General features: G+C 39.5%; 1 protein-coding gene across 1 annotated transcript; it reads right to left on the bottom strand.

Annotated features, from left to right (window-relative positions):
* Positions 1-42: 42 nt before the first annotated feature.
* Positions 43-26987, bottom strand: chrm4a (cholinergic receptor, muscarinic 4a). The gene is made up of 2 exons (XM_072671161.1): positions 26699-26987; positions 43-3721 (listed from the first exon to the last, which is right to left on the bottom strand). The coding sequence occupies exons 1-2, from the start codon at positions 26760-26762 to the stop codon at positions 2238-2240; spliced, it is 1548 nt and encodes a 515-aa protein (XP_072527262.1). The 5' UTR covers positions 26763-26987; the 3' UTR covers positions 43-2237.

Genomic DNA, 26987 nt, shown 5'->3' with positions numbered 1-26987 from the left:
GTCAAACCATACAGACGTTAAAATTAAAACCACACACCTGCATATTAGGTTGCTGATGCAATTATCAGATCTAGATTAGCTTTCACATGCTATTTTGAGACCATTATATTACAAGACATGCATTTAACAAATTTAAAAGTAGTATTTTATGTTCCCAAGGCTTTAATAATTCCATTATTATAATCAACTCCATATAACTGTGTATAAATCACAGCACAGAGACCTTCTTTCCATGGCTGCTCTGTAAGTACAAGATCTTTATTAAGTTTTTTACATTAGAAAAGAAAACACATACAATCATCTGTACACCATTTCAGAGTAACTTGGGGGGCCACTTATGTTGAAGGCTCATAATGACCAAGCTTGAATACTATTCCCCACAAGGACAGTGGACCATGTTTAACCTGCAGAAAAGTCACCACTTACTGGCCACGGCCCATATCTTTTACATTCAGAACGCGCACCACTAAAGCAGAGACTATGTTTAATGAAACCATTCTCTTTTTCAGGTGTTTATCATAAAGTTTACATTAGCTAAACATAGAATATCATACATTAGGGGACACCCCTTTTTCTAGCAGAAATCAAAAGAAGGCTAGGTGCTGGTCTGCATGAGGTTGGAAAAATGGAAAAACGATTGACATTCTTTCTGCACTGCATTATCGTGGCATGACACATGTTGAATCAACACACTGAATGAGGTAGAGAATAAACAAAAAAATAAATAGAGAAAAAAACTGAAATCTCCATTTAAAATGCATGGTTTTAATGAACAACAGACATATAATCTAACATGAGTTCTATTGGGGAAAGGTATCTTATATACAATGGTGCGATGCCATAGATTCTTTGGTTCAATGTTGAAATGAAAATGAATATACTGTGAAGCAAGAGTTGAAACCAGAAAATGATATCCCAAATGTCACAAATGGTCTTTAAATGAAGGAGAAAGCTTTTCCATTTTTCCAACATCATAGACATGACTATGTGCCCACTGTGTCTCATAATGAGCCACAAACAGTCTTAACAAATGTACAACGCCTCCAATATTTCCCCCAAGTCTCTTAACTGCATTACAAATTAAAATCTCTGGTAAATACATTTGCTTACAGACAGCAATATGTTTCATACTTAGTTTGTAAAATCACATGTAAATCACCATTTAAATACAAGAGAAGTACAAACATCCACATATGAAGTGCAGGAAGGAAAGTGTGGACATTTCATGAGCATATATTCTGCAGGTTTATATACTATTTACATTTTAAGAACTAAAGAATTGACTCTAGTTAAATCTGTCATGAATTTGTCTAACTTCTATTTGAATTTTCTTCATCAGGTAAGTAACATTAATGCTCAAAGCAGTACCAGCAGGACACTGCCTCATCTTATCAATGGCCCACAATGTAAACATTATAAGATCTCAACCAAGAGTGATCTGATTGCAACTCAGCTTTTGTCCTTCAGTGGACTGGGATGGAATAGGAAACTCACAATGTTGATTGATTTAAGGATAGTCAAACATGAGGCCATCTGGGTACGTGCTCTATATTCTTTAGGACTTTATGTTAGTGTGAAACATAGAAGTAGTCCCAGTTACACTAGTCAAGGAGCTTGGTCATTGTCATTGGGATTCATGTGAAGAATTCAATAGCAATGTCTTTGTGTGGATTGTGAGAGACTAACTGCTCTGAACGCTGAATTAAGATGCTTGTTAATGTGGAGTACAGGGAAAGTAATACAAGTACTATTATAATCATTGTTCTATTTGCTGTGCCACTTTGAAAACAACAACAACAACAACAACCTCCCTTCATTGTGCTTGTTTGGATTATCTTTCTGAACCAATGAAGACAATGAGCTTTTATTGGCTCCCGTCACTCGACTAATGCTAATCAAAAGATCTGCTGATTGGCTTGGCAGTGCATATAAGCAGAACATCACAAACAGGTCTGTTTATCAGCAGCAGAACAACTTTGTAGCTGGATCCATGATCTGTTGTTCATAGTACCATACAGTGTTCTCTGAGGACTGTGGAATCAGTCCTTTAGCATTTCTTCTTCACGTTATCTTACAGTTTTGGTAACGATACTGCACAGTGCACTGAGCATCACTGGGGTATGAAGCCTCACAAGGTACTGCATGATACATTCCAGTGCATGACATTGGGCTGGAATCTGCATAAGGATCTGGGACAGCCCAATCTTTCTATGGGCCTCCTTTGAATCTGTTTCAGCTCACCTGGTCCCGATGTTCTTGTACTGGCACATGAGAAGATTCTTGAAGGTCTTTTTGAAGGTGGCATTGCAGAGCGCGTAGCAGGCTGGGTTAATGGTGCTGTTGACATAGCAGAGCCAGTAGCCAATGGCCCACACTGTGTCTGGCACGCAGGAATGGCAGAACGTGCTGATCAAGACCATCACATTATATGGTGTCCACGTGATGATGAAGGCCAATAGAATGGCAAAGATGGTCTTCGTCACTTTCTTCTCTCGTGCTGCCATCTGCCTTTTTCTCTTTACCTGGCTTCGAGCAATGCTGGCAAATTTACGTGCCACCGTGCGCGGCCGGTTTATGGGGATGGAGCGGCCTTCACTACCACTCGCCGGTGGGACAATCTCAATGGCGGTGATACACTCGTCTCCTGCCTGCTTGGTGACAATCTTGATCTTGGACCATTTGGAGGTTGGGTTAAGTTTGGCCACAGGACCTGGAGCTGGGGGCAGGCCTTTCTCTGACGTGGCCTCACTGTTGGCTCTCTCTTTGGGCTCTTTGGGTGCAATGCTGGCTGTACTGGAGTCGTTGGAGCTCTCCTTCTCTTCTGGCTGTATGCTGGAGTCAGCTTTAGTGGAAACCATGGACTCGTCCAACTTTCCGTTCTTCATGGTTTCAGCCGTGCTGCAGGTGTCCAGGCTGGGCTTGGGAGGAGACTGGTTGTTGTTGTTCTGCTTCAGGATGTGGCTCTTTAGCAGCCCAGCAGACTTCAAGCCTTTTTTCTCCTTCTTGGCCTCAGGCTTCTGCTTGGATACACGGCTGCGGCTAGCTAGTGAGATGTGGATATACAGCACTGTCATGATGACCACAGGAAGATAGAAGGCAGCGATAGCTGTGCCAAAAGTGACTGCAGGGTTGGAGAGGAATTGAATGTAGCACTCGCCTGGTTCCACAGTACGTTCCCCCACAATGAACTGCCAGAACAGGATGGCAGGAGCCCACAGGATAAATGAGAGAATCCAGGCTGAGGCAATCATCAGGCCGGCCATCTTTGTTGTGCGACGTGTTGGGTAAGTCAGTGGTTTGGTCACGCAAAAATAGCGGTCAAAGCTGATGATCAGCAGGTTCATTACGGAGGCATTGCTGACCACATAGTCTAGTGCCAACCAAAGGTCACACACCACAGGGCCTAGGGGCCAGTAGCCCTTTATAATATACACGGTGTACAAATTCATGGAGAACACACCAATGATAAGGTCTGCGCACGCCAAGCTGAACAGAAAGTAGTTGTTGACTGTCTGCAGGTGCCGGTTTACTTTGATTGACAGCATGACCAGGATGTTACCCACCACGGTGACAAAGCTGAGGGATCCAGTAACCAAGGCGATGAAGACCATCTCCACCGTCTTGTAAGAACTCCCTGACTCTTCAGCAACTGGACATGAGCCATTGCCATTGCTTCCGTCACAGCTGAGGTTGCCATCGCTTGACACGTTACTCAGTGAGGCTAAAAAAGAGATAGAGACACAGAAACAAGATTAAGTTATGGAAGGCAAAGCAGCAGCTTGGTAGTAGCAGTATCATAATATAATCAACATATACATACAGCCTACATAACTTATGGGGACTATATTAAGATAAAGATTAAGTAATAGTAATTAACATAACTGATATTTTACTGAATACCTTTAATGAATTAGCTAATTCATTAAAGGATTAAAAACGTATAGTATAGTATAGTATAGTAAAAGTGTCCGAATGTAAAAGGCTGTTATGGATGTTATAGAATACAAGTACTGGGAACACACATTCGATATACAGGATATCTGTACATGGTTAGTTTTTTTTATTTTTATGAGAATACTGTAAGAACAAATAATTGCAAATCAAAACAAGCAATACTTAAAAGAAACACCATCTGCAATGGTGAATTCATCACATGCTTGCTTATGCAATGCAATGTTAGTCTCAACAAAAGCATGAGTAGACTGATAAATCGGTGTGATGATCAGTTATTTTTCTCAGTGTTACTGAGTTTTTTAGAGATTAAAAAATGAAATGGTCATCAGTAAATCAGTTATGTTTAACAGTGATAAGCTTTGCACAGGTTTTGTACCAGCGCATTTTGTGAAAAATATTTTGAAAAATGTTTCAAGAAAAGAAGGTAAAAGTTTCATGGGAAAAAAATGTTGCATAGACCTATATGTTGTCAGTCCTGTCATATGTTGTCTGGCAGGTGGTACTGGATCTGGGAACTGAGTGCCAAGGCAACATTAGCTCATGATCTGACTTTCAAAATCACAGCAGAACTGAGCAGTGCCTCCATGGATTAGATTCTGGGGGCTAACACGAGGGGACATGTGTCAGCTCTAATAGTCTCTAGTGAAGAGCGGATTAATAGGCCTAACCTCCAGATTAATACAAAAATATCTCATGCCCTACCCTGAGAGATTATCCAATCACAGCATGCTCTCATTAAAAAGAAGTGACCCCAAGAGTCTGCTAATTATTTAAGTTACTCTAGAACAATTAAACACCGGAATACTGAAGCAGTCTCTCAGGGTACATTAATTACTGAACACGCCAGCTAGAGCTAAACAAACAGAGCCAGCGACATGAATACATGGGACTGCTAGGCCTGGAGTTAGGCCACATGACTAACACTGAAGAGAGCTCACTTTCTTTAAACTGAATATTTAACACATCTTTTCAGTCACTGGTGTCTGCCTTCAGATCTTTCTCTGTAAAATATTGAGAGTTTCATACACAAGTGTGAGCTGCATTGCTACCAGTTTCGTCATGATTTACACAGGCGTGGGAAAAAATAAAGCTGGCACCATTGCATTCATAAAGCATATTTGGACCAGAAAACGAAACCAGACTTCTGTATAAATGGATAAATCATTTAAACCTAATTTTGACCCACATGTTTTTATTTACAGTATGCTCTAAACAAACAGGGTTATATAAAGTACTGTGGATTAGTGGGACAGAGGTGCGATATAGAAATGTTTTTTAAAAAGGTTTTCCACTAATTTAAAGAACTGTATCCAAAAGGTTATTTGAGTTGTCATGGTTAAATCCATTCCCTTTCCTAAGAACCCTTAAAAATCTTTTTTTTTAATAGTATATCACTGTTGTCCAATGAAAAACTTGTGTCAACATTTATTCTACAAGAGTGTGTATCAAGTCAAGTCAAGTCATTTTTTTTATTGTCATTTCAACTACATACAGAGTATACAGTGGAACGAAACAACGTTCCTCCAGGACCATGGTGCAACATCAAATGAAATTCATCTTACATTTACCATCTAACAAAATTATTTGTACCACTTTTGCAGAATTGCTTATTTTAGGCCTTCTTTTTAAAAGAAGCTTTATGTAGTGTGTTACATCGACATTAGAGGACAAGGTACGTCTTGTATTATGTAATCACCAATAGTCAGTTGAAGTGCTCATATAATTGATTGGTCACATAGCCATTAGTATTTACACCTACAGTAATTGCAAACTCTAGGCTCAGAAACCAAATTCAAGGTCCGGATTTGAAAACAGCAGGCTATAGCTGTGCACAGGCCAAATCGTGTGAAGTGCTGACAACAGGCAAAGTTGTGACAGTGTACTCTCTAAAACCCAGAAACTCGACATGCTGGATCAACATGAAACACACTGCAGGGATCACAGCAGAGCAAACACAAAGGAAGCGGCCTTTTGCGGATTTTAAAGCACATTTGTATCCCTCCCAAACTCTTCTCAGCGGAGACCACTGACTGGATTTCTTTTGAAGGTTGCCCTCTGGTGGAAATGAGGAAAATTACGAGCCTTGCTTTCTAGGTCTGAAAAGAAAGAAAATGGCAGATCTGTATGTGAGCCAAACTCAAAGCTAATTGAGGAACAGTAAAGAAAACACTAAGCCTGCATATTACTAGAGGCTCTCCTCTCCTCTATCTCTATCTCTGCCTTTCTCTCCCTTCCTCCTCCTCCTTGGTAAAACCACCTCACAGACCATCAGCACACATCAGAATCAGTCCTCACCCAGTAGGACTTGACGTCCTATAACCTATTCCTTTTAAAACCTTTCACCAGACTCCCAGTGAACACACTTATTTCACTCTCGTTCCTGCTCCCCTGCTTCTTAAAAGATGTGTAAATTAGGGCCCATTCCTTCCCACAGCCTGTTCTCAGGTACCGAACAGCAGGCTCTTTTTCCCGGATCTATCAGCTCTCTATCAGCCATTACTTAGCAGAGGATTTGGAGCCGAGTGTGCCGATAGGCGCTGAACCTCATTAAATATGAATCTGAAATATTTGTCTGATATTGCTGAAAGGAGCAGCTAGAAGGGCACAATGAGGAACACTCAGATCACCCCGGGGCTTTTTTTAGATCAATCTAAATGTAGGGATTCTTTCAACTATAGTGGTGCACTTTCTATTTACACAAGGTCCATCTCATGTACATAATGACAACTGTATAATTGTTCTTGTACTCAAATATAGCATAAAAGAGAGCATGTTTTAAAAATATTGGCCTTTAGGTTCCACCTGTTCACCTGCACTCCGACTTTTATTGTTAGAGAGGGATTTTTTTTAGTTCTATGGTCGCCTTATTGTATTGTGTTTAGCAATGTCTAAGCTTAGAGGTATCTTTTGAATTATTAGCCTATTCTAACTAGCTAAGGTTTTCTTGGGTAAATAGCAAAGCACTTTGTAAGTCGCTCTGGATAAGAGCGTCTGCTAAATGCCGTAAATGTAAATGTAAATGTACATTTTTATTAGCCTCCCCTGTTACTTCAGCATTGAGCAATGCAGAGATTTAATTTCTTGCTTTGTGCAGAGTGTAACAGTGCAGAGTGTGGAAATAAGTGACTATGTAGGACACAGAAAATGCTTGGTGGTATGAAAACATAAGGAAAATAGCATCTATGTCACTGCCACTCTGGGCTCGTAACGTCTAGTACTACACTACGTAACTTGTAGGGCATGCATGAGACCTCTCAAGAGAACTGCTTAATGCTACTTAAAGCTGCTTAAAGCTGCTTAAAGCTGCGTAACCCTGCATGCCATTCGGCTTGTCAACAAATGCATGTGTACAGCGGTCCATGAGAAGGCTTATAGTTCGATTTGTATTTACATGTAAATGTGAACTACATTCAGCACCTGTAGGTGGAGCCCAGAGGCAAAAAACTACCAGTTACTGCATAATGCTGCTTTTACGTAATGTTAGTTGGCTAGCTAGCATTGATGGACAAAACTGATGGAGTGTTCCCAGTCTAGCAGTGAAGCTGAGGTACTTAAAAACTCCTGCAGCACTGCTGTGTCTGATCCACTCATACCAGCCCAACACACACTACTAACACACCACCACCATGCCAGTGTCACTGTGGTGCTGAGAATGACCCAACACCAAATAATGACTGCTCTGTGGTGCTCCTGTGTGCTCAAAGTATGCAGAGAAACAGATTGACTACAGTCTGTTATTACAGACTACAAAACGCTCTTATATGGCAAGTGGAGCTGATAAAAACAGTTTTCAAAAACATCAACCTTACGAACAACATGGACATAATGGCAATGGGCTTACCATCTTAGCAATTAGAAGACAGCAAAGTGGACAGCTGATAGGTGAATTGATTGGACAGTTCTCTTGTGCAAAAGCTCATCTTTCCTTCAATCAGTGAGTATGGGGTGACATTGGCAGTGACAAATGAGCAAGTGAGCATGAAGGGTCATTTCTGACCGCCCCCCCCCCCCCCCCCCCTCTCTCCCTCAAACACACAAATTCACATGTACCTAGAAGTCTATGACAGCACATTACACTGCAATTTATGCACCTTTGATCACAAAGTTTTACTGGCAAAAAGAAGACTGGACCTGAATGCGATTAAATCCTCACAGCTGTATTCCAACCTCTAGTATAAAGCCTTTACAGAAGAGTAGAGGAATTTCTTGCAAGGAGGAGACAAGTTCCCATTAAAAGCCTTGATTATATAACAGAAAGGGTCTCACACACATACAGATTTTGCACAAACTCTAAATAAATCAATGGTGGAGATGACACTTGTTTTTCATCACTGATAATAAAATGCTAATTTAAGAGCCTGTTGGCTAGTAAACATCAATGGCAGGTTTAGGCCACGTTCACACCTGATTAAAATACAAAAACATAAGTATTTTGAGCACACACAGATACATATATGGTAATACTATGGTAATTCTGACTCATTAACCAATGGTATCTACAGATATTATTGTTTCAGTTCAAATGTTGAAGCAATGTTCAAGTATCAAGTTAAAGCTCCCTCTTCCACTATGTTGTATAGGTGTGCCCTCTATAGGCCTCCTGTATGTGTACCAAAATAGCTTACAATGACCCCTGAGCCATTCAGCTCACCCACCTACAGTTATTACTGTCCATCAGTCTGACACTGTATGAGCTCTCCCGGCTTCTTTGGCCTCCAAGCAAACACAGCATTATCTATCATTACCACTGCAGCCCAGCCTTAAAACAAAGCAGACATTCTGTTTCGATGCACACTGATTGTTGTTTGAAGGATTTTCCCCACTTCAAAAGTCTAGCTAGTGGGGGATAATACAGAGGGATGGTGAGCATGCTCTTTGAGGCTGTAGTGACATTTGTGTTCTGCGGGGGAGTGGGAGCTTTGAACCCACTCATTTCAGATTCTGGAGGAGGGATCATTTCACCTCAACACAATGGTCATAGATAAGACCAGCTAAATGCTTGTTTGACCCTTTAAGGTTAAAAGTATTTCTACCTTCTTATCTCTTCTCCTTTACTGACAGTTCTCAGGGCTATTGTTGCATTTATTTTTGTAAAACCTTGTATAGCCCACCCATTTTGGTTATTGTTTTTGTATAACAGTTATAATAAAACACATTTTCTTTCTAATAACAGCAAAGATGAATCATAAATCACTAAATTATACTGTGTGTGTGCAATCTGTCTGTCTGTCTGTCTGTCTATCTATCTATCTATCTATCTATCTGTATGTATGTATGTATGTCTGTTTAGAGTGGTTAAAAGACTGTTAAAAGTGGAAAAGACAGTAGTGAAACAGAAAAATCACTGAAAACCTAATATTGTAATGACATACATCTCCTTATACACACGTGACATACTCCTCATGAGCAAACTGCTCCAGTTGTCTCACGTTTGAAGGGTGCCTTTTCTAGATGGCGTGTTTCAGCTCTTTCCAAAGATGCTCAATAGGATTTAGGTCAGGGCTCAATGAAGGCCACAAATTTTTGTCTCATCTGTCCATAGGACATTCTCCTAGAAGCTTTGGGGCTTGTCAACATGTAGTTTGGCAAATTCCAGTTCCTTGTGATGTTCCTTGAGCTTAGAATTCACCTTTAATCTCTTTAGAAGTTTTTCAGATTCGAGTTATTTCTGTGACCACTGTGGGTTTTACTTTCATTAACCGAGGGGTTTTGTTCATGTGTGTAAGTGAATGTGTTTACAAGTGTGCATTTGTATATAATTCCTAGTGTATTCATAATTAACTGATTAGCTATATTGGTTCTGTAGTAGCATTGGTCTGCATACATACTGCAGAGGCAGGGGTGCTGTCAGAGATTTTTGAGCCCCATGTAAAGAAATAACCTACAATTCTGCGAAAAAACTCAATGAATACATTTTAGGGCCCCAGTCAGTCACAGGCCCACCCCCTCCACCCCACAAATGAGATACCTGTGCAGAGGTATTCATAATTAAGTAAAAGCTGAACCTTCTTCCAGGCTGAGGAGACATTGAGGACACAACTATTCATGTCCTAATTTCTCTTAAATGAAACAGACCTGCATGGTCATGTGACAAACTATGTCTTTAAATGGCAGCCAGTGTGTTAGAGGAGGCAGAGTGTGTTCAGCAGAGGTACACTTTCCTAAAAACACCTTAGATCATAAACCCAAGTGTATCACATCCACAGAACACTCACTGCTGCATGAAAGATGCTATGTGATAATATCCCACTGACATTCAAGTTTAACCTTCATGGATAAATGAAACAGAAAGCTTATGGTGACCTAAAGTGCATGCTTCACATGAGAGTTGTAGGAGTGTCATCAGAAGAGGCAGAGCATGTGTGTTCACTGGACATAATAAGGGTGTGTTTAAAAGAAGCAGAGATATGTCAAATGGTCAAAACCTTCTGTGGAAAGTCAGCTGAGTGGGCTAAATTTCTCAAGTGGGTCACTTTTCTCAAATATGCAAAAGCACAGTTCACAACACACTAAATGCATACATAAGAGCACTATACTATCTATGTGAAATCACATGTATCTGTGTTTTTACTTAATAAACAATAGAAAGTTTTCAAATATAAGGAATTCAAAGCTAATGAAAGTTTTGACACATAACATGCTGAATAAGTACTCAAGACTGTGCTCTATTTCCTATTGCATTTTCAAATGTAAGCAAATACATGGCATTCACAATGTTAATTAACCTTTGAACAAAAAGGTCAGATTTTATTTGAGCCATTTGCCTTCCACCGAGTTTTGTGTTTAGATGATTCTCTGGTGGATTAAACCGACTTATCAGAGGATTTTGCACTTGGCCTTGCAGCTTGAGGGCATACTGTCATCAAACAGGGCATGAAACACATGTTAAAGATTCACACTTATTCATAACATGGTTTGGATTCAAAAAAGGTACTGTTGCATTAAGATAGACAGTACTGCCTTTTGTGCATTATCACAAGTAAGGTTTTATTCCCTAATATAAACTGAAAAATAGAACCTGCATAGAAAAAAGGTAAACATATTTGTCACTGTACAGTGAAATGTGTCCTCTGCATTTAATCTGTGGTAGTGAACACACACACACACGCACACACACACACACACACTAGTGATCTAGGGGCAATGAGTACACACACACTCAGAGCAGTGGGCAGCCAACTCCAGCGCCCGGGGAGCAGAGAGGGAAAACGACAGCCCGGCGCTCTAACCGCTGAGCCACCACTACCCCTATAGAAAGCTATGCTTACCCAATATAAGCCTGTAATCATAGACTTGCCCAGTAGAAATGCAAATATCGAGAATTCGATAAGCTTTGTGAATACAGTCTAATGTGTGATAACCTGCCCCATTATATACTGATGGGGCAAGTTGTAAAAAGAGCAAATAGCCTGGTTCATTCTTTTCACACAGATATACAAAAGAGTACTAGAATACACTATTAATGTTGACAGTTAAGTAACTGTCCTTAACTCTGTCCAAGAGATGTATATGAAGTCAACATTAATAGTGTATTCTAGTACTCTTTTGTATATCTGTGTGAAAAGAATGAACCAGGCTATTTGCTACCCAGGTTTAAGGAGAAGAAGCTAAAACATGTTTATGTGAGGTATGGGAGTGGATTTGTAGAAGCAGCCACAGAAGTTGGTTGTAAGGTAATGGATAGATAGAGACAAGGGAAGTGCCATGCATACTATATTTCATTCACTGACCGGTTGAGTGGAGAAATGTCTACAGTCTCCCTCTTTCTCTTTTTCTGCGTAGTATTAGAATTTCCTAGGAACAGGAACTGTGTATCAGAACATCAAATATATTCTATGTTCTGTCTGTTTATATGTCACAAAGAGGGAATGAAATCAAGATGGCTAATTTAAAAAAAATATTTTGACTTATTGACATAATTTATCATTTTATGCTGCTGTCTTAAATTCTACTCTTAAAATGCATCCCACTTGTCTCTGCGCTGTATAGCGTATGTGTGTAATGTTCTATTTCAGCACATGCACTGGCTCCTGCTCCAGTTTAATCGATGGCCTCAGCCCTACCCCTCATCCAGTTCTGATTTTATCGGGACAGTTTGTCGTTAGCTGCCGACAGGAGGAAATGTGCTTCAGTAACTGAGCAAGAGTCTATATATCCAATTAATGGAGGATGCCCCTGTTTCACCGGCTGATGCATGATACACAATCTAAAGACACACACAGACACACACTTACTGGCAGAGCGTAAAACATACTGAAATATTAGCTCTGACCTGCAGTTAGCCATCTATGAATCCTTGTATTGATTTTCATGCATGCATAGATAACATGAAACCAGTGCCAACTCATATTTACGTCTCGGAAATAGAAGAATCTGCAGTTCTACTGTACATGATTTAGTTTATTGCTTGTGCTCTTACTACACTGAACTACACAGAAACTCAATCATTCAGAACCTGTGGTCAAATGTTTTAAAACAAATTGTTTTTGTGTTAACTGGTAAATAAAAAATTATTGGAAGTTTTTAGTAAAATTCATACAGCATAAACATCAAAGACTTTCAAAACTGTGCCTTGGTGCTGACAGTGACTGCTGGCTGTGAGTGTGATAAGCTGCGGCACTTCTGTCACATTATATAATTTAAAGCCTGTCCTATAACCTGCACACCTCTCCCTGCGTTTTCTCTGTTTAAATATGCATTCATTAGCATATGACACACTTTGCAAATACACAGTAAAATCACTGGTTTATGAAATCTGTATAGTGGGTCTGCAGGGCTGCAACGGCTGTGTTAGGCTGCAGGTGTGTATTGGCAGGCTGTGCTAGTCTCCAGATGTGGTGTGGTGAGGTCTGTGGGGGTTTGATCTCAGCTGTTTGGAAGTGCTGCCACAGTGGCTTACTGGGTCTCTTTTCATTTCTACTTTTAAGGAATCATTTTGTATTTTGTTTATTTATTTATTTAACAATTGCACAGTAAATTGTCTGTAGGACACATTTCTCCACACAAAAGCAACTCATTACCATTTAATGGCTCAGTGTTCCAGTTTTATGTCTGGAATAATGTCAAACAAGTCAGTAGATGACAAACACAAATCTTACTAATGTATTCTATGTTCCATAAAAGTAATATATATATATATATATATATATATATATATATATATATATATATATATATATATATATATATATATATATATACAATGAGTGTACAACATACATTATATGTCCAAATATTTGTGGATATTCTTATTAATAAATGCATTCAGCTACTTTAAATTGCACCCATTGACTAAAAAGACAAATACACACACAGCTTGTCTAGTTCCTGTAGAGAAGTACTGCCGATAGAAAATGATTCTCTGGAGCAGATAAACCTGCCAGGGATGGGCAACATCTGACTTCACTATCAGCCATGTCACTGAATGCAATTCCTCACAGCAATGCTCCAAAATCTAGTACAAAGCCTACCCTGGACAGTAGGGATATTTTGGAAGAAACATTGATTGAGCAGAGGTCCCAATATTTACAGTTTTTATTGAAATTATTCAACATTGCAAATCAGGTTTATTAGCACAATGTTAATAAACTAATCAAACAAGAACAATTGAACTAGCTCAACACTAAATGCCAAAATTATTTAACCCCTTCAAGACAAGTGTCTTTAGTACTTAGTAGAGCACCTTTTTACTGTTATGACCCAATGCAAACAGGATCCATTCAAACACAAAAACGTAGGTTTGGGAATCTGTTGTGGAGGAGGAAGAGTGTAACACCCTGCCTACAGTGAAGCATGGCGGTGGCTTGGCACTGGAAACTTGCAGCATGTGGAGGGCATGATGGATTTCTTCAAGTATCAGGAAATCCTAGACGGAAAATCATGCCTTCTGTGAGAAAGCTGAAGCTTTCAACAAGACAATGATCCCAAGCATAGCTCAGAGTCCACCAAGGCTTGGTTTCAAAAGAAGTCCAGAAAAATTCTGTGGTCATCACAGTCGCCTGACTTGAACCCCATAGATCTTTGGTGGGATTTGAAGAAGGCAGTTACAGTACACAAACCCAAGAATATTAGTGAACTAGTAGCCACTGCCCATGAGGAATGGGCTAAGATTCCTTAGGAACGCTTCCAGTAGCTGATGTCTATCTATGTATCATGTTTACAGCAAGTCATAACAGTAAAAGGGTGCTCTACTAAGTGCTAAAGACGCTTTTCATGAAGGAGTTGAATAATTCTGAGACTGCAGTTATTCATTCAGCCATTAAAGGAGCATTGTGTGTTGAATTTGTAGAAACTACTTGTTAAATCAGTTGTATATATACAACTTTGTATCCCGAAAATGGCAACTCTACATAGGGATGGAAAAACCTAACTTTCAATGGAAGTCATTTTGGAGCATTTCTGTTGGTCCATTCATAATGAAATTGACACAATGTAATGATTTACATTATGTCAAGTAAAATTGGCTTTTGTGTGAAAGTGTATATGTATATACATGTATTGTCTACATACCATCTATAAACATAGGCAAGCTATGGGGCTGAATTCTCATTTTTGCACTGAAATCAAACTCTTTTCACTTTTCATTTATTTCATTCCTGTCTCAACTTTGCAAACTGGCTCAAATGCAAACTAACATACACTTTTTACACAGTTTTTTAAAAGCTAAACAGATGTGCACTGTACTGTATCTTACATGCAGAAAGAGAACTTTATCATAAAGTTAGGCTCACAATTATATAACAAAATCATTGCGGATTTATACCCAGAAGTCTCTATATTAGGCTGTCTCTACTTATAACTGTCTTTTAGAGAGAATTAATGACATGTAAGTGAATTGTGTGCACATTATAGAATGGCTTCTAATTCCCTCCTCGGATGTCTATTATTCTGGGAACAGAACATGATGAAAAGAAAGTGGAGACAGTACTTGAGGGCTGATGAAATATAAATTGCATGCAGCATTAGTGATGGTGGTGTTTTTTTTTTTTTATTTTGTCAATTAGAAGCCTCAGGGAAGTCCAGTGGTTCTGTGGCCAGACTGTCGGACTTCAGGACTGATTGTGGGCGGCTCAGTAAAGCCTATCTCATCCCCTCTCTCTTACATGATAAAAAGCCTCATCTTGTCTTTTATATTAAGTTATGCAGACCAATTCAAAGCTGAAGTGAGAGAGATTTAAAAGACTGAAAGAGAAAGAGAGCAAGAAAATGATTCAGAGAGACTGAGAGAAAGAGAGAGAGACAGAGATTAAGAAAACATCTTACTAAATGTTGCCAAGCAATACTAAGCAGCGTAAGATGATGAGCAATCCATTAGGTACAGAGCAATAGCAGAAGATGAGAACAATAATACTACTAATAATATGCAAGAACCTAAATTCAAATTTCTGGCCTTGGATAGCCTATTTTCTGCTGAATGGAGGTCTCACTAATCCCCGACCTTCAGCGTTACCAAAGACATTTATTCAGGCGCTCACCATTTCAGAGTAAATATTCAGGCTGGCCTTGTCTGATAATGCCTGAGTATCAAGGACTTTAGTGGGTGCAAACCAAATCAGGGACAATGAAAAACGTTCATGAGGTGAAACTCAATGAAATAAAAGGTTTAGCTGTACATCCAAGCTCTCCTAGATCTATTCCAGTACTACAGGACCAGACTTCCACATTGTTTGCCAATGTTCATTCTCAAACACACCTAATTTAAGTCATCTTTCTTTCAGCAGAGAAACCCCCTGCGTCACAGGCCTCTAAATAATAATAATTAGACATGGCTTATTTAAAGATGCATTAAACCATCTTCATCTGTCATTTTTGTAAACACTGTAAGTCCCAAATGAATCCACTATTTGGATTAAATAACGATAATCTGGCCAACTAAATTAAACCAATTAAGTGTGTTTACCAACTTCTTATCTAAGTTCATGAAACTAATAACGTAAGTAATGTAATAACTTTCTTGCATTCTTAATGATTTTGTTGGTTTCTGTTAATTAGTCTTCATGTTCTATTTTATTTATTTTTCTTTTTTAGATTTTTTTTATGTTTAATATTAGGTTTGGATGCATACTACTTTTTTATTTTAACCATGATGGTGTTTTGTGTTTTCAGTTCATCTGTGACCTGATCTAAATAGATTTCTTTCATTCCAGACTTGCCTCACCCTCACAACCAACCTGTTGCACTACCAAAGCATGCAACATTGAACTGCTTGCAATTAAAACCTGAGGAAAGCGAATCTTCCAGTTTCTCATAAATTCATTTTTTAATCTCTATCATATAACAAACCAGCCGACAACACAGCAACAAACCTTTAAAATAATCAATACGTTTGTTGGTATATATTCATTATTAATTGTATTACTTATTTTGGGCTATAACAGTTTATTTTAATACCAACATTTTGTTTGTTTGTTTGTTTGTTTTACCATGAAAACTGAACATGTAGCCACTCTTTGAACAGCTTCTGGTGGAATTCCCTGAAATGAGTCTGATCATTTAATAGCCAGTTTGTTGTTACTAGTTAAAGCAACATAATGCTGCATTGTTACCTTTAAATAACAGCTTCAATATGAAGTTAATACTCCACTGACATGTAATAAAGAGAATAGCATCTCTGCTTTTATACTCCAGCCTCAGGATGCTGCTAACTGCACTATGTAACTTTGGTGAAGCTGGTATTACAATGCTTGCAAGAACTGTGTTCACTGCGTCCACCAGTCCACGCACTTTGTTCACTTTCGGTAACAATTCTATACCTCTCAGCTTATATAAAGCAGTTTCTTGTTGAGGGGAACCTAAAGCATGACTTCCACTTCCCGACTGTAGGGGTAGCCCAGGAGCTATCACTCAATGTAATTTTACTATTATTTAGTATGTAGACTACGAACGCCACACAGGATGTTTTCAGAAAATAAAGTTGCAAATCATGCAGGATTTTTCTAAACGACCTTTACTATTTCTTTAATGTTTTTTTTATATCCAAGAAACTTGCCAATGAGAAAGTATACAACTTAACTACAGCTAACATCATTCTTTACAGGAACTTCAGAGGAAGCCTCTCTTCAGAGCAGTATCTGGCAGGAAGCAGTAACTTCCTTTGAACCAGTTGTGTTCAGTGACCATGTTCAGGTGTACATGCAGACAATGTCTAAAGGTACCCATAATCCTTAGAACAATCACTCAGTGACTATTGTTGGGAATCGTGGGGCACACGGCTGCTGCTGGTGTTGGCAAAGAGAGACTTTCTTGATGTCTGTGCTGTGATTGAGTATCTCCTCTCCCCCGGCGAGATGGGACGCTTCCAGAGAGTCTCGCGGTGCTGCCAGGCTCAGCCTGTTATATAAGCTGTCAGCGATTTCCTCCGCTGCTTTCGTTTAAGGAGTGTTGGGACGCAGCAAACAGCAGCTGGTTATGAACAACACACACACAACAAGCACACACACACACACACACACACACACATGCAAAAAAGCCATTGACACATGAAACACAAATTCCACACACAGAACACAACAAAACGAAGTATACAAATGGAATACCCACACACATATACATTTCTCACACACAAACACACACACACACACACACACACACACACACATAATCCAAAAGCATTCATGTCAAACCTATATACCAAATGTGAATTGTACACACACACAAACCTAACCAAGCATCAAAATATGCATTTACTAATCTCAGAGGTATCAAGCATCTGCAGGGGAGCTATATGTACACACCAAACTATAACCCTAATCTTTCCAACCACCTGAACACACACATATTCAATCCCATTTCAGCTGTATGGTATGTATCTGTAAAAGGAACTGTTTCAAAGCAGGTTTACCTCCAACTGTAATCTTTTACCTTTTATTCACACTATCCCCAGTGGTCATACCCCACTGAGAGCCAGCAGTTCCTTCAGACAGCAGATGAACTCAGCTTTCATGTTTGCAGGAGATATGGAATGTAATGCCAATAAGAACATTTACATTTATGATGTTTCGTGGCAAATTTATTGTTCAGCCTTTCCCAAGGACTCTTACTGGTATAGTGTGCTATCAAGGACAAGAGGAGTGACCATCTACATTACCAACCCCCAGTTTTACCTATCATTACAGTCATGTAAAAACATTTTGCCAGAAATGAAATGTTCCAAAATTACTTGTAAATAAAAATGACTTCCATTGAAAGTTAAGAAGTTTTTTTTTTTTCACATTTGAGGTTGCCGTTTTAGCGATACGGCACCAACATCATATTATTCTAAATGATAAAGAGTTTGGAAAATAAAATGAAACGGCAAAATAAAATGGCAACATAGGTAGATGTCAAGGAAAAATGGCCCTTTCATTTCATACCAGTGCCCCATAGATGCACATAGTTATGATGCACACAGGGCAACAGTCATGTATTCTCAATGTAATTTCTTCCCACCATCTGAATGCACATGCACAAGTTTTTTTCATTTAAACCCACAATATGATGTGGTTAGAAACTGGCCCACAGTATTTTGACATTATTTCTTCTTTGATTTTTTAAAACACTCACAAAAATGCATGGACAGGATGCTCACAGTTAGTTAATATCACAAAAAGATTAAGAAGTGATATATTGTGTCGTCCTGCTACAGTGCTGGGACAGTATACCTTCAACACCTTCAGCATTTCTTCCTCCTCTTTTTACGAGGCCTGCAGGGACCTGCCTCATACCCTCCAGTTATCAGCTGGCAGCACTCTACCATCTGCTTGCATGCACACATTCCACTGGAACTGCACTCATACTGCATACAGGCAACCAGGCAGAATTAATTAGCAGCTAAAGAAACAATGTTGCGCAGACTGCATCTTGGCCATATGATGAGCTTGCAGCAGAAAGCCGCCATCTTGCTTTTGTTTAAATCTTTTTCTGAACAAAGCTTCACTCGCCGCCATCTCCAGAGTCAGCATCAGCAGTCTTCTGTGGCTGGCTCGAGTCATTCCCCATTAACAAGCCAGCCGCAACACACAAACGTCCACAGAACACAGCTGTGTGTGTGTGTGTGTGTGTGTGTGTAGGTTGGTATGAACCATCATATCCCCACTAGTTTACAGACTCCTCCTTTGATTCTCTGTCCTCATTACTTGCTCCCTTGTGTTTTCTCTCTCTCTCTCTCTCTCTCTCTCTCTCTCTCTCTCTCTCTCTCTTCTCTCTCTCTCTCTCTCTCTCTCTCTCTCTCATGCTGTCTCTTTCCCTCTATCTACACACACAATTTCAAACACAACTATAACTTTACTTTAACATTTCCCCTTATTACCCCAGCCGGACACTATAGAGCAGGACGTTTAAAGTAAAGTTTTAATTACTGCTCCCCAAAAGGAGCCAAAAAAGAGCCTTCACACTGATCTCCATATTACACACACACATACACACACACACAGCTGAAAGATAGGTTTAGGCCAGAAGCTACACATTCTTTGATACTGGTAGTTTCTCCCATAGCTATTTTACATCATCTTTTAGGCCAAACTTTGAAGGAGCTTCACATGAGGGTGTGGATTAAGACAAAAATGAGCACGAAATGGAAAGTCTCAAAGTGACTCAAAGCTCATTTCTTGGAGAAAACAACATTTCCTTGTTTTTCTGCCAAGGAAGAATGTTCGTTAGCGGTGGATACTCAGTACACACACAAAACTGATGCTAAGCTGTGTTTACACATGTCATTTTCTGTTATGAAAAGTATGTAGAGATGCAGAATATGAATTTCCTTATTAGATTCCTCAAACTTTCTGCATACATTGCCTGCTCTGTTATACAGAAACTGTTAAAGTCAAATAAGACCCAAGCAGACCCAAACTGAATGCCTCATACACTAAAAGTTAAACATTGTCAACATGTTGTTTGTTGTCTAATTGTTTTGAGACTTTTTTGCAACATTGTTTTGGGCCTAAAACCTATTCACGAATAAGAAACATTATGACTGCTGATTATCTTAAAACAAGGTTATGATATATTAGTTGGTAAACAAATCACAGATTCTCGTTTGATGTGTGTATGTCACCCACCTAAACATCCTGTGATTGCTGTGATCGAACACATTGTTCAGGAATATTTAAATATTTAGATCTAGAAGAACACTACAAAAAGGTTAAGGTGTTGTCTTGGCATCCAGTTTCCATAGATCTCACCTCAATTGAGTGTGTGTGGGATGTACATGAACTCACTTCTTAAATTTAGATCTTTACATGTATGGCAGCCATTTTATTCCAGGCATTACATCAAATGAAGCTGTTACCTGAATTTGCAGACAATGAATGGCATAAAGTCACCAAACAGCAATGTGAAAGACTAGGGGCGAGCCTGCCAAGACATGAAGGCTGTGATTGGCAGTCAGGTTATTTCACCATACTGATATTTGAATGCTCTCAAAGTTCAAATATTAGTCCTATGTTGTTTAAATTTGAATAATAACTTATTTGCATTATAAATATTATAATCATTTATTTGAATTATTTGAGCAGTAGTCATTTCTGCAAATAAATGCTCTAAATAGCAATATTTTTGTCTTTGGTTTATGAAATACAACACAAATGTTAATTTCCCCAAACACATTGCCTATTAATAGTTGTCATTTAGGGTGTTTCTTAATTTTGTCCGGAGCTGTATATAGTGTGAAATTTAGTGTGGTATATACTCATGTCCTGCTGCTTCTTTATGCAAGCCGCTCCTCTCTGAGAGCCAAACCCTGATTCAGTCCAGCAGCGCTGGTCAGTTCAGGGTGATAACAGCTTCACAGGGCTGTATCAAAGCCCACTGCATGTGGTGCCAAATATATCCCACCCCATATCACTCTGTGTCATGTTTATCCAGCTAGATGACTCACTGAAAACAACTCAACTGAATAAACAAAAGAGTAATATTAACAAACACATCTTATAGTCTCTGAATACAATCTCTCTCTCTCTCTCTCTCTCTCTCTCTTAACAAATCATCTCTTTTACACTGACAGCAAAGGCTATGTTCACATTACAGGCCTCATTAATCCATTCTTTTTTTTTTGTGCTCAGATCGGATTTGGCTATTGATGGTTCACATTCATTACTGTAAGTGACCTGTATCTGTCTGTAATGTGAACAAATCTGTACCTGAAAAAGTGTTGTGCTGAATTCTGCCTGCCTGCCAGAATTCCTTTGGGTGCATGCGCATCACGCACAGTATATATGACAGACTTGGCTTCTGATTACTGTTCCTGTTTAGGAATAACTATTAATATTACGTTTCTCTTCACAGCAAAAACAGAAGGATTATTTCATTTCACATGTTCTGGGTGCAGCACATGAGTTTTCAGATGCTGTTCAGTCCTAAAGCATTATGCTGATAAAACCTGCCCAGTGACAAGTACTGATAGCAAAAGTGACCCTCGCAGTTGGTTTACAACCCCCTCGTGCCTTTTACTCTGTGTGCACCTGTGCTGTGACCAGACTTTTCACATGCTTTACAAGATCAAGAACTAATACTTTAATAATAAGCTCTTGAAAGGCCTGGAGTAAAACTGTTAAGACCATGTGCTTTTGGCTTAATAATGATTAAGCTTTTATTTATAAAAGCCTGGTATTATACAGTGTTGCCAACCAGTCATTGGTATATAAACACCTGAGGCTCACCTCAAACCATTAAATCATGAAATGTGACACCACACCACACACACCACACAAATGTGCTGTATAATGGGTGTGGACGCAGCTGAAGGATAAAAGAGCTGAGGGAGGAGTGCTCAGGGCTCCTCTTTAAGCTCCAAAACACTACTGCCTTTCTGGCTTTTACGGAAATTTCATTCAACGCAATTAAAATTCTCCGTGAAAAAAAGAATCACAAAGCGTGCCGGATATGCCCTACAGCACACTGTTTTTACTGTGTGTGTGTCTGTGTGTGTGCGCGCATACGTATACACATAGTTGTGTGTGTGTCTATGTGTGTCCGTCTCTGAGGCTCATGCTGGCAGGGTGAAGCGGCAGCAGGCTGACACACTTTCTTCTGTGAAACTGGGTTAACAATTAGACACAGAAAGAGAGAGAGAGAGAGAGAGAGAGAGAGAGAGAGAGAGAGAGAGAGAGAGAAGGATAGAGGGAGGGAGAGTGAGATGATTAGCGATGAAGACTAATGAAACTTTGCATTAAAAAAGAGGAAAAAGTGTGTGTTCGTGTGTGTATGTGAGAGAGAAAAAGACAAAGACAGAGAGATGATCAGAATGAAAATGAACGAGTCCATTATAAAACAAAAAAAAATGTGTGTGTCTGTCAGAGTGTGTGTGTGTGTGTGTGTGTGTGTTGGGGGGGAGATAAAGGAGAAGGAGAAGGAGATAAACAGAGACAGGAATGGAGAAACAGAGACAGGAATGGAGAAACAGAGACAGGAATGGAGAAACAGACCCCCCGTTGGTAACAAATCTACTGTATTTCTCCAGTTAACACAGATGTAAGTAAGGACAAGTGAAGTGTTAAAAACACCAGAGTGACATTGATAAACTTCCTCTGACTATTTCACTCATTTTCTTTCTCTCTTCCTGTCTCTCTACTTCTCTCTTCCTGTCTCTCTGCTTCTCTCTTCCTGTCTCACTTTAGCTCCTTCAGTCTTTTCAGTTTTCTCTTCCTATCTCTGTTTCTCCATTCCTATCTCTGTTTCTTGGTTCATGTCCCTCTGTTTCTCTCCTCCTGTCTCTGTTTTTCTTTCCTGTCTGTTTCTTTCTTCCTGTCTCTGTTTCCCTCTCCCTGTCTGTTTCTCCATTCCTGTCTCTGTTTCTCTCTTTCTGTCTCTGTTTCTCCATTCCTGTCTCTGTTTCTATCTTTTTGTCTCTGTTTCTCTCTCCCTGTCTCTGTTTCTCCATTCCTGTCTCTGTTTCTATCTTTTTGTGTCTGTTTCTCCATTCCTGTCTCTGTTTCTAGCTTTCTGTCTCTGTTTCTCCATTCCTGTCTCTGTTTCTATCTTTCTTTCTCTGTTTCTACATTCCTGTCTCTGTTTCTACATTTCTGTCTCTGTCTCTCCATTCCTGTCTCTGTTTATCTCTTTCTGTCTATGTTTCTCTTTTCCTGTCTCTGTTTCTCCATTCCTGTCTCTGTTTCTATCTTTTTGTCTCTGTTTCTCTCTCCCTGTCTCTGTTTCTCCATTCCTGTCTCTGTTTCTATCTTTTTGTGTCTGTTTCTCCATTCCTGTCTCTGTTTCTAGCTTTCTGTCTCTGTTTCTCCATTCCTGTCTCTGTTTCTATCTTTCTTTCTCTGTTTCTACATTTCTGTCTCTGTCTCTCCATTCCTGTCTCTGTTTATCTCTTTCTGTCTATGTTTCTCTTTTCCTGTCTCTGTTTCTACATTCCTGTCTCTATTTCTCTCTTCCTGTCTCTGTTTCTCTCTTCCTGTCTCTGTTTCTCTCTTCCTGTCCCAGTTTCTCCATTCCTGTCTCTGTTTATCTGTTTCTGTTTCTGTTTTCTCTGTTGGTCTCTGTTTTCTCTTCCTGTCTTGGTTTCTCTCTTTCTGTCTGATATCTCTCTTTCTGTCTCTATATTCTTCCTTTCTCTGGTTTCTCTCTTTCACAGTTATCTTGTCTCTCAGTTTTCACTTGTCTATCTGATTCGTTCTTTTGGAGTGTTCTTTTCCTCTTTTTTGGTCTCTCCGTTTTCTCTTCCTGTCTCCTTTTTTTTTTCCTTCATGTCTTTTTTCTTAATTTCTGTCTCTCCTATCTTTGTTTTCTCTCTTTCTCGCTCAGTTTTTTCTCTTTCTGTCTCAATTTTCTCTCTTCCACTCTGGTAGTTTTTTATTCCTGACTGTTTTCTTTCTATCCGTCTCTCATTCTTGGGTTTCTTTCTTTCTGTCTCAGTTTTCTCTATATCTGTCTCCCTGTTGTTTCTTGTTCTTTCTTGGTTATCTCTTTTTCTGTCTCTCAGTTTTGACTCTTTCTTTGTCTTTTTTGTCTTCCTGGTTTTTCTCTTCTGTTTTCCTTTTTTTTCTTCTGTTTCTATTTTTCACCCTACCTGGTTATTGTTTTGCTGTCCCTGTTTTGTCTTTTTCTGACTTGTTTTTTCTCCTCTCCTGTCTCAGTTTTCTGCCTGCATCTCAGATTGCTCTCTTCTGGTTCTTTTTGATTTCTTTCTGTCTGCCAGAGTTTGATCTTTTTCTATTCCCATTTTCTTCCTTTCTGGTTTCTCTTGCTTTTCTGTTTGCTTTTTTTTTAATGTTTTCTCTCTTTCTGTCTACCAGTTTTCTCTCCATCTTTCTGTTTCTCTCTTTCAGTCTTGTTCTCTGTTCCTGTCTCTGGTTTCTCTTTCTGCCTCTGTTCTTTCTCCCTGTTGTCTCTTCTCTTTCTCAACTTTCTGTCTTTCAGTTTTGACTTTTTCTTTGTTTTTTTGTTGTCTCTTTTTGTATCTTGTCTTTTCTCTTTGGTCTTGCTTTTTTCTCTTGCCCTGCCTGGTTATCTTTTTGCTGTCTCTGTTTTGTCTTTTTTTACTTGTTTTTTTTTCTCTTTGTCTTTCTGTTTTCTCTTTGTGTCTTCCTCTGGTCTCATTTTTCTTTCTTTCTGTCTGCCACAGTTTTCTCTTTGGCAGTCTGTGTTCTCTCACTTTTTTCCTTTCTTTCTCTGTTTGCTTTCCTTTTCGTTTTCTCTTGTGTTTGCTAATTTTCTCTGTCTCATAGTCTTTCACTTTTTTCTTTCTTTTCTGTTTTTATGTCTCTGTTTACTTTCTTTGTGTTTCCCTGTTTTCTCTCTTCATCTTTTTGTTTCTCTTGGTCTCTTTCTGTTTTCTTTCTGTCCTTCTCTTTTCTCTCTCTCTCTCTCTCTCTCTCTCTCTCTCTCTCTCTCTCTCTTCTCTCTCTCTCTCTCTCTCTCTCTCTCTCTCTCTGTGTGAACAGAACAAATTATTTTCTTATAACAGCAGAACACCTAATTTATGCTGAATTCTAGTTACAGTAAATTCTGACAGACTGTATGTTCTTAACCAATCAACAACTTCACATGTATTTTAGTGTTTAGTGTTGATGACAGGCTAATAAACATGGACACCTAAATGGACTGTACAAAGTTACAGAGTGAGGTAAAAGGAGAACTTCACTTCACTCCATTTTGTTCCTCACTAGAGCTTAATCTCCATCTACTGGACACTAACACCTCCCTTCATTTCACTGTTGCAGAATTTGATGTTTGGGGTCTAAAATGCTTTGATATGTGTGAGTGTGTGTGTGTGTGTGTGTGTGTGTGTGTGTGTGTGTGTGTGTGTGTGTGTATGTTCCTCGAGCAAGATGCAGTCTGGTATGGTGTGAGAGGGTTTAAACAGAACGGGAGAGATACTTCAGCTTTGCATGGCAATGAGAACACACCCCTCTGCAAGCACACACAAATGCACAAGTGCACACACAACACACAGACACACACACTCACTCACTGCAATCATTCCACTTTAAAGCCTCATTCTTCACAGAACAGCCAGAGAGAGAGAGAGAGAGAGAGAGCGAGAGCTGAAAAGACATGGAGAAAGTAAAGAGTATAAAAAGAGAAAACAGAGAAAGAGAGGAAGAGAACACAGAGTTTCATTTTACACTTTGTCAGAAAAATAGCCATTAAATTAATAGACCCCATGAGACTATGACACATGGGGCCAGTTTCCCTGGGGTGATTTTGCTCAGTAATTCTGTAGTGCTGGATCTCTGCACTAATTCCATTCCTTCCTGAAAAATTATATACTTCTGTGAGAGCTATCAGGAAACACACACACCACAGAAGGAGGAACTGTGTAAGTGTGTGGGAGTGAGGTCAGTGCAAAAAGAAATCATATTTGAGATTAAAATTGACATGGAGAGTAAGAGCCAGCTGGAGAACACACTGAATTTGTGATTTCAGCAAGACAGAGAAGAGAAGAGGCGGACCAAATGTTGGACTTACTAACCTCTGCCTGTTTTACTTCAATTCATTCACCAAAACAGGATTCTCTATTTCCCACAGTGGAACCACATATATCTCAAATCATGAGCAGAAAGAAAAGCTAAGCAGATATCTGACGAGGTTTGTTTAGCATTTTGTGTTTAAAAGGTGATATAAAACTCATCTGAGGCTTCATATATTGTATTCAAATAGGCACACCAAACACACACACCAACACACACACCAACACACACATACACAAATGTACACACAGTCATTCTGTTTCCTCAAGTAAAACTGGTTCACACTGGGGCTGCATCCCTTCACCAACTTTTTCAAGTCTGTCATTTGACATTAAATATATGAAATACTAATGATACAACAGAACACAACATCCATCTCCATTGTTCACACACACACACACACACACACACAGTTACATATATTAGAGCCAATCCTTCTTTAAAACCCCCAAACCCTCCTTTAGTCCCAGCAATTCTCAGATCAAAGTGTGTTATGAGCTACACTACCCTCTTAGTGTGAAAACCTTATCAACTGTATTTACTTAGTATGACTCCAGCGTGTAAAGCAGAAGTTACAGTTTGCATTCATCCAGGAACAGAAGTGGAACTTTCCACTCAGAATCTCTCATTAAAAACATCAGTTGTTGGGATTTGGGTCAGACGTGGTCTGCTTTCTTGGATTTTAAAGAGAACGGAGCATTTACTTCTGCACTTTCAGATAAACAGAGGAGGAACAGAATTGAGCTTTGGTAGGAGACGCTGACAGTCAAATCAGTCAGGGACACTCATCATACCTCTCTCTCGCTCTCTCTCTCTGTCTCATACACACAAACACGCACATAGTAACTCACCGGTAAAGTTCCAGGGCGCGAGACCGTCCGCTCCGCTGCCGTTGGTTACATTCATTAGTTGCATTGTTTTCTTTTTAAGGGCGAAAGAAAGAAGAAAGAAAGAGGAAAACGAATAAATGAAAGAACGGAAAAATCCCAGCGTTTCAGTCTTCAGTCGGCGATCTTCCCACCGCCGCTCCTCGGGGTCCACGTGATGTGCGTGGCGCGCTCGAGCCTCAGGAGCCTCAGCAGCGCGGTGGTGGCCATTCCGGCGCGAGCGCGAGCCTGCAGCGCCGCGGATCCGCCGAGT

The sequence above is a fragment of the Salminus brasiliensis genome, chromosome 25 (assembly GCF_030463535.1).
Source record: "Salminus brasiliensis chromosome 25, fSalBra1.hap2, whole genome shotgun sequence".
Lineage (NCBI taxonomy): Eukaryota > Metazoa > Chordata > Actinopteri > Characiformes > Bryconidae > Salminus > Salminus brasiliensis.
The sequence above is the reverse complement of the archived record's forward strand: the minus strand, read 5'-3'. Positions and strand labels throughout refer to the sequence as shown.